The sequence below is a fragment of the Idiotropiscis lumnitzeri genome, chromosome 20, assembly GCF_059441095.1.
Source record: "Idiotropiscis lumnitzeri isolate Australia: NSW breed Sydney's pygmy pipehorse chromosome 20, RoL_Ilum_1.0, whole genome shotgun sequence".
NCBI classification, from domain to species: Eukaryota; Metazoa; Chordata; class Actinopteri; order Syngnathiformes; family Syngnathidae; genus Idiotropiscis; species Idiotropiscis lumnitzeri.
In genome coordinates this window covers 12,119,083-12,135,168 of record NC_142410.1, presented here as the reverse complement: position 1 = coordinate 12,135,168, position 16,086 = coordinate 12,119,083, and the positions used below count along the sequence as shown (strand labels likewise).

The window sequence follows — 16,086 nt, the reverse complement described above, 5'->3', positions numbered from 1 at the left end:
AGATAATTGAAGGAGTAAGTCCTACCATCTCTGCATTTTGTTCAACGTTTGTCCTCGTTTGCGTCTCCGAAGCCGCGACTTGAACCACAAGACTCGGGTAGACCGCCATACTTCCCAACGTCAAAATCATGTCAGCATATTTTGAACCAGTCAGAATCCGTCAGTCAGGCTTTCCATCTAGCCGCCATGCCTCAAGTTGTTCCTCTCCTCATCTTGTTTTTTTTGTCTGTGCCGCGCTTCTACCCTTGAAATTCCCTTCCTATTCTCTTGTTCCACGCCGAAATCCCTCCCCAGCCGCCCCTCCCTCAGTATGTGCTCTGATTACCTCTCCAAACTGGCAATAAGTTGATTGCTTTACAGAGATGATGTAAGCCTCTGCCCTAGGGTACATCAGGTTGGATTTCTCCTTCTTTATCTTGTAAAGCCTAAATTAACAGCTGGTTTGGTCGGAGTTCTCCCGGATCTGACTAAAGGATTAGGCTTGGTTCTCATGCGAGTCAATCCAGTTTGATTTATTGCAGGTCTATCAAAAAAAAGATCAATGGGAGTCCTTTTGAAAGTAAATCCTTAATCGCTCTTTGCACTTACGTGTCATCATAGTGATTTTTTTTTCTCTCTCCCCTTCCCCGTTTCTCACTCTCTCATTCTTATTCTTTGCACGCACCTTGTCTGTTTTCTCTCCACCGCACCCTCCCCCAATCTATGATAGTGATCCGCTCCACCAACAGTATCAGAGTAGCTGGTAGATTATTTTTTTCCCTTCTGCTCTCATTAGCGATATATTCAGGCAAGGCAGCTCCAAGTCGGTGCGTTAGCATTCCGTGGTCGTGCTCGCAACCTTTGTGCCGCTCGTGTTTTGTCTTGACTGAAACTTTCCCGTATTAGGCCCGTCAGTCATGCCGGGCTTGGTAATAAGGAAGGTGAAGAATGGATGTGTTTGGTTCTTCTAACCTCTGACTCTGTGATCCATATTGATGAACACAAGACTGAAATGACAATGCCACTGAAAGAAAAGGCGCTCGTTGGGATGTTTGTTGCTCCTTAAAGGGGACTACTTTGCTTCTACAAGGCTGATGCGGAACCAGACACTGCAGTTATTGAGGTTCCTTGCGTACTGCGGTCGCCGAATCGGCTTATTGGCGTTTTTATCGAAACTTTGAGGGAACCTGCAACCCACCGAAGCCCCGTTTGCACCATGATGTCCTTTTCGCAGTAGTTAACGACGCCAAAACTCGCCAGATCAGGATTTGATGTCCAGCTCTCGTAGCAAACATGACGTAACATATCCGATGTAGGGAGGGGTCATATGACCTCACTATCCAAGCATGGGAACGTGTCCAGTCGCTTGCGTTGAGGACACCCAGCTTCATGTTGTTAATCTTTTTCCGATTCTCCATCAGTCGACGGATGTTCACACGTGCCGCATTGCCGATTGCCATTCCTAAAATAATGTGCGAGATGATCCGTGTTAAATTCAGGTGTGTCATGCTGTCACGCTGGGCCCAGCTGACTGGCACACAGACCCGGGGTTCTGCAAGGGTGGGGTGAAGCGGGGCCGACAGGATACGTGGGAAGGAAGGGGCTTGCTGTCAGCCAGCTGGACCTCTTAATCCTACAGCCTTGGGGAAAGGGTGTGTGTGTGTGAGTGTGTGTTTGTCTCGGTGTCAATTCTAGCACACACCTCTCGCAGAACTGTGGCGCAGCTGAGTCCACGGGTGTGTGTGTGTGTGTGTGCTCCATTGAGACAACCAAGGTTTGTTTACCGCTGTCCTGCCTTAAACGCTGCTCTGTATATTCACGTCCAGACGACGTCTCTCACCACTTGACACAAGGAGAATTGTGGGAGGGGGGGGGCCTTTTAAGACCAACAAACACCCTCCCTCGGGTTTCTCTCAGTCATAGCCACCTATCTATGAAGTCCTGTAAGGCCTTGCTTCTCATTTTTGACACCTGTACCCCCTTAAAAACCAACGTCACAGTAAAATGCAAACCGATGCGATGGATCGTCGGACACGTTGATACTTCACAAGTTGCTTAAATGAGTCAGTCATTGATGGAATTGTGATCTTAAAGAAAGCCAAGGTATATATACCCAACCTTAAGTACTTCCTGGTCCGAATCGCTGCGATGGCGCCACAAGTCAACAAACCCGCCATTAAGAAAAGACGCCAAGTAGTTAGTCCTCGTTTTCACTTCCAGTCATTGGTTGTCACCTGCTGTTCATTGACGACTTTTGCTTCCAAACTAAAGCGTTGCCATCGTACCGTGTCCTCTCGTTGACGCCATTGTTGTCATCCCAACACATTTTGCACGACACGCAAGCGGCCAATTGCATCGTGTTCTCCTCGTCGACGTCGCATTCAGCGGCGTTCCATGTGAGCTTCCTCTCTTTTTTCTTTTTTTTTTTATTTAGCTCCCAACTCGCTCTTTGCATATATCACAAGTTGGCAGGCTAAGAGCTTGGGACTTCCCCACGCCACACACTCCAAGCCTTTGATCGCTTGCTTTGGAGGTAACATCAAACGGCGCGGCGCAGAAAGGCAGCTACTACTGTGAAGTTCAATGTTCAACTTGATGGCTTGGCTGAGGGCTTTTCCCTCCCTCGCTCCCTCCCCACCACCCTCACCCTCTCTCCTCCTCTAGCCCACCACCACCGCTGCACACCTCCCCCACTTCACGCCGCCCCCTCGATCCCTCTGCTGCATCTCTCCGCTGACCCCCCCTCCCAAAAAAAATCAAAAATCCCCCAAAAAAATAAACAACGCAGCCAAGGTTTTTACTACCTCCGACCTCACCTCGATAGCATCGAGGTTGTGCAAGACCTCCCCCCCGCTAAATTTCAGACGTCCACGAAGGTATTGCTGTCTGGCCTGCGCGCTTAGAAAGTGCAGCCTCCTGCTGTATATTTCAGGCGGTTGCGTCAATGCCAAACGTGAGGCCTGTTGCGGCACCAGGGGAAGCGCAACATATTGTTATTCCGGGATTTAGTCTTTGCCACACCTGCCAGAAGTGAGGAAAATATAGCAGTAGACAACTTCTTGGTATGGCTTAGCAGTCATGCGTTTTCGATGATGTCATCAAAGAGCAAGTCCAAAATGAACATTCAACCGCACAGCACGAGACGTCGCAGAGATTACGAAAGGTCCAACACGTTGTGCTAATTAATCGGCTTCAAGCTTTGATCAGGAAATCCGATGCCATTGAGGTTTGCACTTTTATTCCTAAAAAGAATGCTGGGAAATGAATTTGAACCAGTCTGTTCCTTTAAGAAACAACCCAAGGTGGACACAAAGCAATGGAGAAATCTGCACATTTCTTTTCATTTTTCACTCTTTGACTCTGTGACCTTACTGCCATGAACCAGGAATTAGTCAGTCCCCGTGTAAAACGAATGCTTTTATTTCTCCACAATGAGCGCCATTTAGGTGAGCTTTCCAAGGCTTCCTCAATCCCGGCCGTTGCTTGGCTCCGCTCGGCTTTCGCAGTATTTAAATGACTTAAGATCAGCCAAGGTGCTCTGCTAAATGCTTCTTCTCACTCTTGCGCGCTCGCTCTCTCATATGTGCTTCCTTGTCTGACTGTGCCAATTAGCAAAAAAAAAAAAAAAAATGCAGTGTGGCCTGCTTTTCTTCTTTCCCGCTGCAGCTTCCTAGATAGACTTGAGCATATGCGCATGTTTTGGCGTATCATTAGCTCCGTGTGCGGGGAGGCGTGCGCCAGCTTCTGCTGCCTTATCTCCATGTCAATCACGGCATCGTACTTGCGTGTGTGTGTGTGTGTGTGAGAACATCAGTTGTAATGATCTCCATCCAGCCTGCCGGTACGCGTTAGCGCCCGGCTTCCCTTGGCCCCGGAGCAAACGGTTCCCTTGCTAATAGATGCAAAATTAAGCTGATCAATAGATGGCCTGAGCTCATTATTGACACGTTATCTTCGGCGTGGGATTTGTGTCCAGGGGCGGGTGCAGTGGGGAGGGTGGGGGCGGGAGGGGTCGCGTTTGTGGCGTTTGACCATGCAAGGCCTGAAGATACAAGAGTGGGAAGGGGTGGAAGAATATTTACATTGTTGAAATAATTATATCAGCCGTTAAGTCAATTAGTCTCACTCAAGTATTGGAGTTGTCCTGTCAGATTTGTCAATAATTGGCACGTTGGTGTAGCGGAGGAGGATGGATTGGCTCTTGATTGTGTGTGTGTCATGATTCCAAAACAGAGTTTGTACATTTATCGGTTGGGTAACGGGATTACCTTACAAAAAAAACCTTTGGTTGCCATTTCTTTGCAGAATCGCCCCCCAAAAAATATTGATCACTGTTGTGTTGTATTGTGCCAAAGAATTTGGAGCAAATTTGATTTGAACGGAGTCCATCCGAGAATCGAGATGCCGTCCGAACATCTTGATTGCGCGAGAATGCGAAGTACGAAATGCTCAAAAAGAATCCTTTGATAAATGATGAGTTTATAAATCCAGAACTTGAAGCCCCCCCCGTCTTTGGGACTTGACTTGCAATGCGTCTTTTCTGATGAATATTCAGCCTGGACTGCTTCCAGGTGCACTTTTAGTTGCCAAATAGACCAAAAAAAAAAAGCACGTGTTTGCCGCTCGCTACGCTGCTTTTGTGCAGATTAATTGCCTGTTGGTGTGTGTGTGCGCGGTGCCTCCTGCGTGATACTTTGGGTTTGATGAATCTGTGTAGGTGGAATCGTGTGATAGTGCGCGGCGGTGTTCCCGGCATGTCGGAAGTCTTTGTTGAAGCCTGAGAGTGCACACATTGTCTCCCGTGTGAAGAGCGGCTTCCTTATATCCCGTCTGCCGTTTAACTAATTCACAGAGAACTCTCGCGGAATAAAAAAAGAAAATAAAACACACACCAAAAAAAAAAAAAAACCAACATCAAGGGCAGCTCTCCTCGTAGCGCAATAACAAATAACGGCAGACTGTGGGCGCTGTGCAGTTCACACCCTCAGCTGAGCTTTTGTTGTCGTTTCACCTTTTTTCAACTCGCCCCCCCACTCGCAGTGAGGGTTGCCCGACCCGCCTCCTGGCCTTGCCCTCCGCCCAAAAAGAGGCCTGCAGGAGCACCATCCACGTCATGGACCAGTTTCACATCAAGACATTTCAGGACATTTTATTAAGTCTTGCTATCGTTGCCAGTTCAAGTGTGTTTACGTTGCATTTAAGAAGCGTCTTTCAATACTTTTAAGTGTGTTTAAATGGCATGAGCTTTGTGTTTTCTTACTTTATTCGAAATTGGCAGTCCAGCAAGTCACTTGATAAATTGCAAGAAGTTTCTTCGAAAAGAAGGCTTCAGGCGACGTCATGTTTTTTTTGAAAGCAGTGAACACGCCTCTGCACTCAACTGCAGTGGTTTGTCATGCACGTGGAATTGATGACTGTGGCAGCGTTTTGAAGACAAAGGTGGACCGGTCCATCCAGTTCGTGCCGCGTTAGCACCGGTAGAGAACATTTGTTGGCAAGCAAGTCCAGGGACCCGTTTCCGATCCATTTGAACGACGTGAACGATGCCAACAAAACAATGACTAATGTTTCGAGCGCTCCAGTCAAAAGATTTGAAGACTTGCAGCGCTCAAGAGCAATCATTGTTGTTGTCGGCTTATTGTTGGCCGGCTTTTGAGGAAGATCACTCAAAAAAAGGTTGTGAACGTCTTTGTTCGTCTCTCAGCAGAATCACCATTTATTTGGATAATTGGATTTTTCGAGAAAGTTTTGTTCGTTGATTGTTTGTTGGCTTGGAACGTTTTGAATGCCGCTTGTTCATTTGTCGGTTTGTTAGCTGAAGGGATTATGTCAAAAGATTTTCATTGTTGTGTGTTAAATAGTCGGATTACGCAACTATTTTAATCACCATATGATAGTGAGCAGCTGCGATTGTTTGGCAAGCAGTCCCGGCCGGGTGTGCCTTGCATCTTGCCCGACGTCAGCTGAGATCCACGCGATAGGCTCCAGCTCACTCGCAACCTTTGAGGATGAGAGCGTTTAAAAAAAAAAAAAAATAAATAAATATTTTTTCATGTTCATTTTATTCTGTTAAAAAAAAAATTAATCTTTAGCGTGTTTGCAAGATTACGCCGAAAATGTTTGCTCTCAGTTTGCTGGTTAACAACGCAACCATGTCAAAATGAATTCTAAAGCAGGGGACGAATGACTCAAGCGTTTTTTGCACTCAACTTTAATGCGATGAAGTCGAAGGTCATTAATCGATGATGTCATTGGTATTTTTTCCAGCTGTCCCCAGCCATTTTTGTGACTTTTTCCCAAAATGGATTGTGACGCAAGAAAACTATTTTAATCACCGTCTATCGTTGCACCAACATTTTTGGTTTTCCAGTTAGCAGGATTATCCCAAAAACAGTTCATCATTGTTCGCTCGTAATTGTGCCCATAATTTCTTGAAAGTATTTCCTTTTTGGGTAGTTTAGTGATTCTTGAGGCCTACAAAGGCCAGCTGGTTTCATAAGCTTGTGACAGTCACGGATGAACAGCGAGCGCAACGAACTCTGTTGGCGTCGGAAGCAACTCGATGCTCAAGATGCCAGCAAAAGGCCCGCTCGTCAGTCAGGCTGATGGAAGCCTCGCCATCTCCTGCTGGCCCGCCGTCCTCCCTGCCGCTATTTATAGAGCGGCCAAGAGATTCCTAATGGCACGTGATGAAGGAAGGCGGACGGGGGATGGAAGAACTGGAACACCGTTGACTCCTCTGAGTCCGGTGGAGAAGGCAAGTCAAGTTCTAGCACCGGATCGGACAGCTTGTGGATAAATGGATTTTATTTTCACCGCAAATCTTCAAGTCGATATCTAGCGCATGTTTTGTTTTTTTTAACGAGCTGTTACGCAATCGTCACCATTTACTGGTCATTTGTTTGACGAGTACATTCGTCCACACCTGTTAAGTCAACAGTGCGGCAGCAGAAAGTGTATTTACCTCAGGAAGCAGCGTTCAAGAGAGCAGGATAAACATCCACGACAGGCCGGGCCAAACGTGTTGGTTGACGCGCAAACAGCACCGAGTACGCGACAAGACTGGAATGTATCGAAAGGTTGCACAATCGAGTAACGCCAAGCTTGACTTGAACGGCAGAGGATTCTTTTTTTTTTTACCCCTTTGGGTCATTTTTTTTCACGATCGCAGCTCACAGTTTCTCCTACCTACTGCAACACAAACTTTTTTATAACGTGGATTTACATTCTTTGTGTGCGTGGGAGGTGCCACACCTCGTTCGACTCCAACGGCCTCATAAATGTGACAAACCGAAGTTCACCGCTAACTTAAATCTACTCAAATGCAGTGGCGAGCTGAGATCCAAAGCGATGCAACGTCGCCATCTAATGGGATTCGTTGGTCATTGCAGTGGTTTACACATTTAAATTTCGCAGCCTGGCTCGAGGTATTTCAATTTGTCAGTGGCAGCGAACGGTTGACAAATAAAAACGTCCACGGCAGCGATTGAATTTCTGAGGTTGAGCAAGTTAAAAAGTGTAGTTTGACAAGCACGCCTTCAATTTACGATGCAAGTCAAGTCTGCGTTTGGTCGTAAGGCAGCAGAGGCCGCGTGGGCATCACCCGTCGGAATACAAGTTTATTTGGAAGAAGTCGGGCCGAGCTCCTCCCGCAAGGAAGAAGCGAGTCGGACCTGGCCTGGCTCGGCGGCCCGAGTGCTCTCAGGGCCAGTGGAACCCAGCCCTCAAACTTCCCCCCCCAAGTGGCTCAGACTTTTGAGTGAATTTGGGCCCAATGGACCCCTTCCCGCCCCAGGGCACGCAAACCTCAGGCCTTCCCATATTCCGCCTTTATTTTCCAGCTTGCGAAATGCCGCTGGCTATCAATGCAGGTGGGGTGTTTTTTTTTCTTTCTCTCCAATATTTACTCATAAAATGTGTATTAGTTGGACCAAAGCGTCCACATTTCATCTTGTTTTGTGTCGAATTTTCATCAAGTGACCTCTCCAAAAACATCTGTATCTCTGCGTTTGTTTTTCAAGGCCAGACGGATTTCAAAGAGGAAGAATTAATCTTGCCTTGACCTCTGTCGCGTTCCAAATGACGTGTCGCATCCTCAACAACTGTTGTTTGCGCCTTCCCTTCCACCTGCTACGAAGGACAAACTCTCACTGCCAAGCGATCAAGTGAAAACGCGGCCTTCGTGTTTTTTAAGGGATCAGATTGTGGTCAAACTGGTGGGGTTAATCCGTTAATCCGCGGGTAGTTTACTCGCAGAGCTTTTATTTAATGGGCTTCTCAAACTCATCTTTATCTCGTCAGACTTTAATAAAGCTCTTTAAAGCTCCGGCAGCATGATTGGGTGTAATCTGCATGATGTCAATCCCATTTTGCGGAGTTTTTTTTTTTTTTATGTGGCCGGGCCTCTTTGACCCAACGAGTTCCAAACGTGACTTTCAGGTTTGTATCATTTGTGTAATTTTCCAGACAATTGTGTATCGTGTTTGGTCGGCCATGACCGACAGATGGCTTGGCGCTCTGCTGTCCGCCGTCGCGACCCACAACATCCATATGCTGACTCTAAAACCCAAGCTGCTATTTGTTTGTTTCTGACCGCACCCCCACCTGTCGTGCCCCTGCGAATCAGATTTGAGCACCATAATTTCACGTCTAAAATTGTGCTCGTTTGATCCGTCTGGTACGCTTGAGTCGTAATCCCGCAACGAACAAGCTGCGCTTTGGCTTCTGTTTCGGCAGTCATGTGATGCAATATATCAGATGGCGACGTGATTGATGGGAAAACGTCATGCTCTCTTTCTAAGAACTTTTTGCAAACTTGGCCTTCCGCGCTTTTCATAACTGAAATGTCATTCATATAATTTCAAATCCTTTCTGGCAGAAGCACATACCAGCAATGTCAATTCATAGAAAATGGAGTCGTTTGGATTGATGGTAAAGTTAGATAAAGACTCGACATGGGACCCAAACACGAACGCTGGAAAAGTTAAGAAATCTTAAATCGGCCACTGGATGACAAACGCACAAATGATTGATTGTCAGTTGCGTTGGAGTTTGTTCCAGTCATATTCAGAATTTGTATTTGTGGAACTCGCCGGAGTCTTTCACTTCCGCTTGCGTAGTAGTAACGTCATAATTGCATTCAATATTTAGAAAAACAATTCCAGCACATCAATCGAAAACAATCAAAGGAGGAACTGAGCTTTTCAGAAAATTCAAATTTTGTATGTCGCCATCGTTCGAAATCTGAAGACCCAATGTAAAGCGTCACTTGGACAAGCTGTTTCAAGACTTTTGTCTTTCTTGAGGAGTTTTTTTTCAAATGAAAATCTCTCCAAAGCTTTCGTTGGCCCGGGGTGAAAAAATTTTGGCCCGGCGAGAGTTGAGTTCATCGTGGAACAAAGATTTGGAGGACTCCGTTGTCGTTCACTTCATCAGAGACAATTGAGTCATTCAGCTTCCGTTCTTGGGGCCAGCTGGGGGGGGGGAGAGGGTCTGGACTAGGGGGGCTGAAAAGGAGAGAAGCAATCTGGGTGGTTGTTACTAGGTGGGGGGTTCTTTGGGGGGGGGGGCTGCAGGAAGAGAGACAGCGGAGACGAGAGAGTTATCCTGGAACTCTGCAGCAATTTGTCACTTCGGAATGGCTCTTGAGTTACCCGGGAGGCCCCCCTCATAGCGGGAGAGTTTTCAGGTCGCGGCGTAGAGGGCGGGGGGGGGCTGGCGAGGGCTTGGGATCTGCAGAGAGGGGTCAGAGGTTGTGGCCTACTCAAGCCCTGGCAGTGTGTCCGTTGATAGAAGGGAGAGAGAGTGAGAGGGGGGGGGGGGCAAGGACAGTGGGGGTCTTGGTCGGAAAAGACGGCGCTTGCCAGGGCTCCGTTTTCCTTGGCATGCGTGTAAAAGCTGCAGGAGAGATTAGTGTGTGAGGACATTTGCAATCGGCGAGCTGAAGTGGGGCCGCTTGTTTGGACATGCACCCCCACCCCACCCACCCCCAAAATGGGCCCAGTGCCACCCTTGAGCGGGTGTCACCTTCACGCTCCTTCAGAATGTCCTCATGCTGCAGCTGCGTTGACATATTTGCAAGCATGTGTGCACATGCACTGACAGGACATTCCAGTGGCTGCATTTGCAGTTTGCCCCTCCGCTGCAGCGGCGTTGGCCTCGCTGGCCTCGCTGGCCTCGCCTGCATCCATCTTCAATGACCTGATCGATGACCGCAGCAGCTCCAGAGACGTCCAGAACATGCGTAGACTCCTCATTGAGCATGTTGGCGTGTTGCTGCAGAACGGCAGCATTTGCGCCAAATCGACTTTTTTTTTCTTCTTCCTCCGCTAACATGTCTTTGTTTGGAGGCTGGCTTCAGTATTCCAGTCAATCCGATTTTAGTTGCTGTCAAAACATTGTTGAGTGAAAGGTCAAATAGTTGGTTCGTCTCCAATCAGCAAATGAATGACATGCGCTCTCTAACTGCGCCACTTTGCCACATCCAAGATGGCGGCAGCATTGTAGTCATGTCAGCTGTGTCACTCCCCACCATTCTCATCTTTCCCCGTCGTGACAATTAATTCTTGGTGTGTTGGGGGTCCATAAATCCCCGACAGGCCACTTATTTTATTTTATTTTTTTAACTTTTCTTTTTTCCCCCCCACTTACAAACACAAACAAAGACAGCTTTGCAACACTAAAAAGCTGTCTTGTGGTCTTGTGGAGAAACACCAGGCAACAGTTTTTTTTTCTTCCCTCCTCCTCCTTTTCAGGGGTTGTAACCGTGGTCATGGAGTCAATAACTCCCTCCAGCGTCGACCACTGGCAGGCACCCCACGGTGAACTCTACGCTAATTACCACTGATTTAGACACAGTCTCAGGAAGGGTCGTGACACACTCTCTCAGACCAACGCTGACTCAAACACACACACACGCAGACGTGCATACAAACTAGCGGGCACTCCTGCAGCATGGCAACCCCAAAAAATATTTCATTTGGCCTCGCACATGTATGGCGATGTATAGCAAAAGGTCAGAATTGAAAATAAACAAAAAGGCTCGCCGGCGCTTTACACGGAACGTCGGTCCGATAACATCGCGACCTCAACAAACTTCTCCATGCGGATGTCAGATGGTGGAATATATAATACAATATTATTACTTAGACAAAAAAAAAACGCCGGTGTGCTAAAAGGAACAAAAATGGTCCGTATTGCACACACTTGCACCCATTTCAATTGAAGTCATTAAAGTCAAAATTATTATTTTTGATTGTCAGCATATTTGACGCACGTTTACCCTTGATAGCGTGGAATTTGAGGTTTCATTTTTGGCGATGAAATAAAAAGTATTTGTGTGTTTGCAATAGTTTGACTTTTCGAGAAAAAAAATAATAATTCTGGTAGAGGAAGTCTTACTGGGAAGAGTCTTCCGGGGAAAGGTCTGCCGTGCCGTAATAGTCCATTCTGGTGTGTCATCCCATTTTGACAGATGTTTCACATGACCCTTGCTTCTGCTTATCTGTTTGCGTGCGAACGGGTGATGCGGTGACGCAGCGAGCGACAGCGAAAGGCTTTGCGACAAACCGGTCAATCATTGATGCGAGCCGTCAGGCGGTCTGGCCTGGTGAGACGCCACACTTGGACCTCTTTATGGCTGCCAATAAAAGTCCCTCAACAGTCGCGTTTATGACATGAGGTCATCGGCAAGCGGCAAAACGTGTAGCGCTCGTGTCACCGCCACCTTACCCTCCCTGTCCGGCGCTCATTCTGGTGAAAAAAAAAAAAAGACAGAATGGATTGGTCGTTATTTTCTGGATTGGTCTCCCTTCCATTCTTGACTTTGTCTCTCCTGGTTAGAAATTTCAGCTACATAAATAAGCTTTTTTTTTTTTTTTTTTAACTGAACACCATCTTTTTTAAATTTTAAATAAAATGGGGAACAGAAGAAACTGTCAAGTTTAAATAAATAAATGAAAACATTCTTCCTTTCTTTTAATTCTTAGTAAGTCACAGACTCCCGTCACATGTGAGCTATTTTTAGAACAGGTTGGCAGTTACTAACTAGTAGTCATGTTGCACCATTTAAATGTAATTTTTTTTGCTTCGGACAATGCAAAAAGGCTTCCGTGTTTGCAGAACGTCTCCTTCCTCTTGCTCCCTCCCCTCTCTGCTCGCAGCGAACACGAGTGAGGGGGGGGGGAGTTAATTGGAGACAATTAACTTCAAAGTGGCGACTCATTTACTCAACCTCGCAAGTAGCGTGTGCACTGCTTAGAAGTGCCGTCCCAAAAAAATAAATAAATCTCCAGCCCAGTGTAACCGCACGGGCCGAGTGTGAAATCAAGCGCGCCATCCATTCGCCATCTTTGTTTTTGAGTTTACACGCCCATTGAAAGAAATGTTGTCGTCTGACGTTCTGTTGTTCTTTTTTGCTTTCTGCATTGTTAACGTATTTTGTTCCCTTCTTTCCTTTCTGCCATTCAGTACCTACAGATGAAATGGCCCCTGCTAGATGTTCAACCAGGAGGTCTTCAAAGTAGACAAGCACTTAAAGATGCCAGGTCCCCGTCACCGGCACACATCGTCGTAAGTAGCAACTGCTTTTCCCCCCTTCCAGCTCTGACAGCTGCAAATGCAAAAAATGTCACCGCCGCCACCGACGGCGTGTTTTGTTTGCACGTTTGACTCCATGGGCTAACGTACGGGAGTGTGGCGGGTGCGACCGCGCAACATTTCCAAAGTTTGCCCGGGGAGGAGGTAACGAGGCTGCGTGTGGGCGATCGGCCAACATCGATTCTCCTGCCCCGCGGAGACGCCGGACGGAACTCTGGCGGTTGGCGGCGAGAGCCGGCCGGACCGAGCCGCCGTCCACCGTGGGCATGTCGATATCGAAGGAGGCAGCCGGCCGTACTTGAGCCTCGCTCTTAGTTTGCGCTCAAAGGCGAAAAGTTTGCCAGAGGTCGGCGACAAGGTTGAGTTTGAGGATGTGCTTTTGTGCGCGTGGTCGCCGGGGTCGGCGAAGAGGGAAAATCAATCGGCAAATTCGCGACCTTAACTTTCTGGGTTTGAGATGGAGAATTTGTGCAAGTCCTTTGAGCGAGTCACTCGCAGGTATCTAAATCAGTGCGTCAATCTTCGAGTTTTGCCTTAGCCATGACCACTTGTTGTCATGCTTCCAAACTATGCAAAATGCCATAGACGGGCTAACAATTAGCATCATTGTTGCAATGTGCCCGTCGAAGCGGAGGCTGTTTGAACACAAACGGTGGAGCCGCACATGAATGCCGACAATCTCGCAATACTCGCAGGTATATATTCTTTATCCTCTGCCAACAACAACTGGTATTCGTACTGCAGTTTACTGAGGAGTTGCGACACAATGAAGCAAGCCCGTTGCTTCGTAACATTTTCTACGACAGGACTCTTGATTTTGTGACTACTCCGTGAGCTGGGTCATCCGATCCTTACTTTGGCCGCCTCTGTGTTTGGCGCACCCCCGAAATAAGTGGCTGACTCATCATTTAATTGGTCGTTGAGATTTTTCGGCTCGCGGACTGCCCCCGTGAGTCACATTTTGACATTCGATCGGGACACTCAGTTTTACGTTGCGGGATGAGCCCGAGCCTCCTTTTGTGTTGCGAGGCGTCTTTAAATAGCGCGAGTCGACGAGGCTGTTTACTTGAAAAAGAAACGCTGTCAAAAAAACAAAAAAAAAAAACAAAGTTGTGTGGCAGACAAAGAACTTGAGCGACGGCAAGCGTTCAAGCCCACAAAAGAAACCAGCCGGGGTCGCTCCTTCTCTTCCGCTGGATGCCGGCGTTATTTTTAAACCCGCAAGTTCAACCGGGCCCTTTTTTTTTTTCTTGCGCTGTTATTTTCGGAGTCGCAGAAAACGAGTCCTTAAACCGGTCGTAGGCAGGTGAATACTGGCGCTTTTGATTTTCCTTGAAAATGACTCATTCGGCAGTAAATGCCCACGGGCCTCGCATCCAACCTCCATGCCCGCTTTTTACGACTTTGTTGAAATGGGAACAAAGGTTGTTGCTTGTCGCATCTGACGGCATTTAGTCTTGAAATGAAGTGACAACTTGAGATTGGCGTTTGGTCACATGGGCAAAATGAACAATTAGCGTTTTTTTTTTTTTTTTTTTTTTTTTTTTACCTTTGCTGTCCTGATGTCATTTTTCCCCAACCACTAGCATCGTTGTTGTGGTTCTTCACATCGTCGTTGAGAGTGAATAGACGGCGCCTCTGTTGGTTGCAGACACGTCGTGCACTCTATTTTCAAGCAATTCATTAAGATGCTTGATTTATCCCCAGAGGGAACGTAAATGATCTTGAGCGATGTTTACACATAAACGCTCATTATTACCGTTGCGCGGAGAAGCATTGCGGAAGGATTTAAATATATTTTCAGCTAATCTGACGAAGAAGAAATTTGAATGTTGGTGTGGTCAGCCATAGAGTGGGCTGCTGCATATTTGCAGTTTTTGTTTGGAGGTCGGCTATCACCTGTTATTTATTTGAAATGCTGCATAATTGTCCTTTTTAATTATTATTATTTATTTTTTTTACATTCTTTTTTTCTTTCCATGGCAAATTATTGACCACCATTTACATAAACACTTTTTGTGGATTTTTTCTGTTCATGGATTTTTAATTTTTTTTATTTTGGCCATTTGCAAATATTTGCTATTGGCAACCCGGTTGCCTTTCAGTGACTCTCTCTTCTGTCTTAATAGCTTGCGAATACTCCCACTCCACCGTTTGCTGGTGACCAATGTGTCGATCAAATACACATTGCAAGTATGAATTGATATATTCTTTTAATTCTGTATTGCGCTTTTTTTTATCTCACCTAATGAAGTTGAGCGTGTTTATTTCTGAAGGTGTCTTTGTTTGGTCAAGAAAAACTCTTGAACTTGATGATAAATAACTTAGTAGGTTCTTTTTTTTTTTTTTTTTTTTCTCGTTCTTTTCCCCTTCAGCACACAGGCCGCAAAGCTCTGAGGCATTGCAGCATGGTGCGCACGCACCCGCCCCCCCCCCCCCCCCCACACACACACACACAAGTTGCTGTTGCTGCACATGATGAAATTGAACGTGAAACGCAGCTTGTATTGTTGGCGCTCGTTCTTTCCTCCTGCTCCGCTATCAACCTCTTGACTGCGAAGGAGGTGCGATTGAACGTTTCCCCGGTTTGCATCATACCAACTGCGTTGCATCTGGAAAAGGGAAGAGGGGGGTGGCGGGGGGAGACCGATTCCCGTGGACAGCGTGCCAATATTAACCCCGCGCGGACCCCCGCCCTTGTCACTCAATCAATCTTTTGACCGCAAGCCGGCCTTCTTGATCTGTTGCGTGATCTCCTTATCAACAGCGCTTTTGCTTTTTGTTTGCAAATTATAGAAAATGCTCCGACACGTTGACCTCGCGCCGGCTGGCGTGCTTGTAGCACGGCTGCTCCCGCTGCGATAAGACGTCGGCGAGATAAGGAGCGGCTTGAGTGTTGCTAACAAACGGCCAAATGACCTGGAGTCATCCTGGCCAAGATTGAGGCCACTGTAAAAAAAAAAAAAAGTTGAGATTTGGACATGCTTGGCAGGGGAAAGCAAAACAAAACTTTTAAGTCGTGGTCACTTTTTCAACGTTGTTTAAACATGACTTTAAGCCCTTATAAATTCCCCTTTCCTTGATTTGTGCTTTTCTTAATCCCAAATGAGACTTTTTACACTACTTGTTGCTTTGAGATGCTACGGATTACGGATTGCATTTTTTTCCAGTAGAAACTGTGTGGAGGATGATATAAAATAAATAAATAAAAAAATTCTTGTGGATGCAGCTAAAAGAGGAAGTGACCTCACGGCGGCCCGTCTATCGAAGGGGGCGCGCCGCCCACAACCTGTTGAGCGTGCGCTCAAAGCAGGCCAGGCGAAAGCTTTTTGAAGTGCCTGAGCAACCCCGCGGGCAGCCTCCAAACCTGCCGCCAATGAACTTTAACGCCATTGGCTGCAACGCATACAATATTTATCCAGCTCTGGATGTTTTGGGCGGATTTTTTTTTTTTTTTTTAGTTGTCGAGGAAGTGATTCCTAGAAATTCCCAGAAAATGGCTGCTCCGGA

The 16,086-nt window shown here is 46.8% G+C and overlaps 1 protein-coding gene across 13 annotated transcripts in view; it reads left to right on the top strand.

Annotated features, from left to right (window-relative positions):
- tcf7l2 (transcription factor 7 like 2) overlaps positions 1–16,086 on the top strand; it is a 75,853-nt gene that overhangs the window by 13,385 nt on the left and 46,382 nt on the right. For all 13 annotated transcript variants that reach the window (XM_088283784.1, XM_088283785.1, XM_088283782.1 and 10 more), the window contains exon 4: positions 12,448–12,549. In XM_088283784.1, coding sequence (XP_088139910.1) covers positions 12,448–12,549 — 102 coding nt within the window. The remainder of the gene's footprint in view (positions 1–12,447; positions 12,550–16,086) is intronic.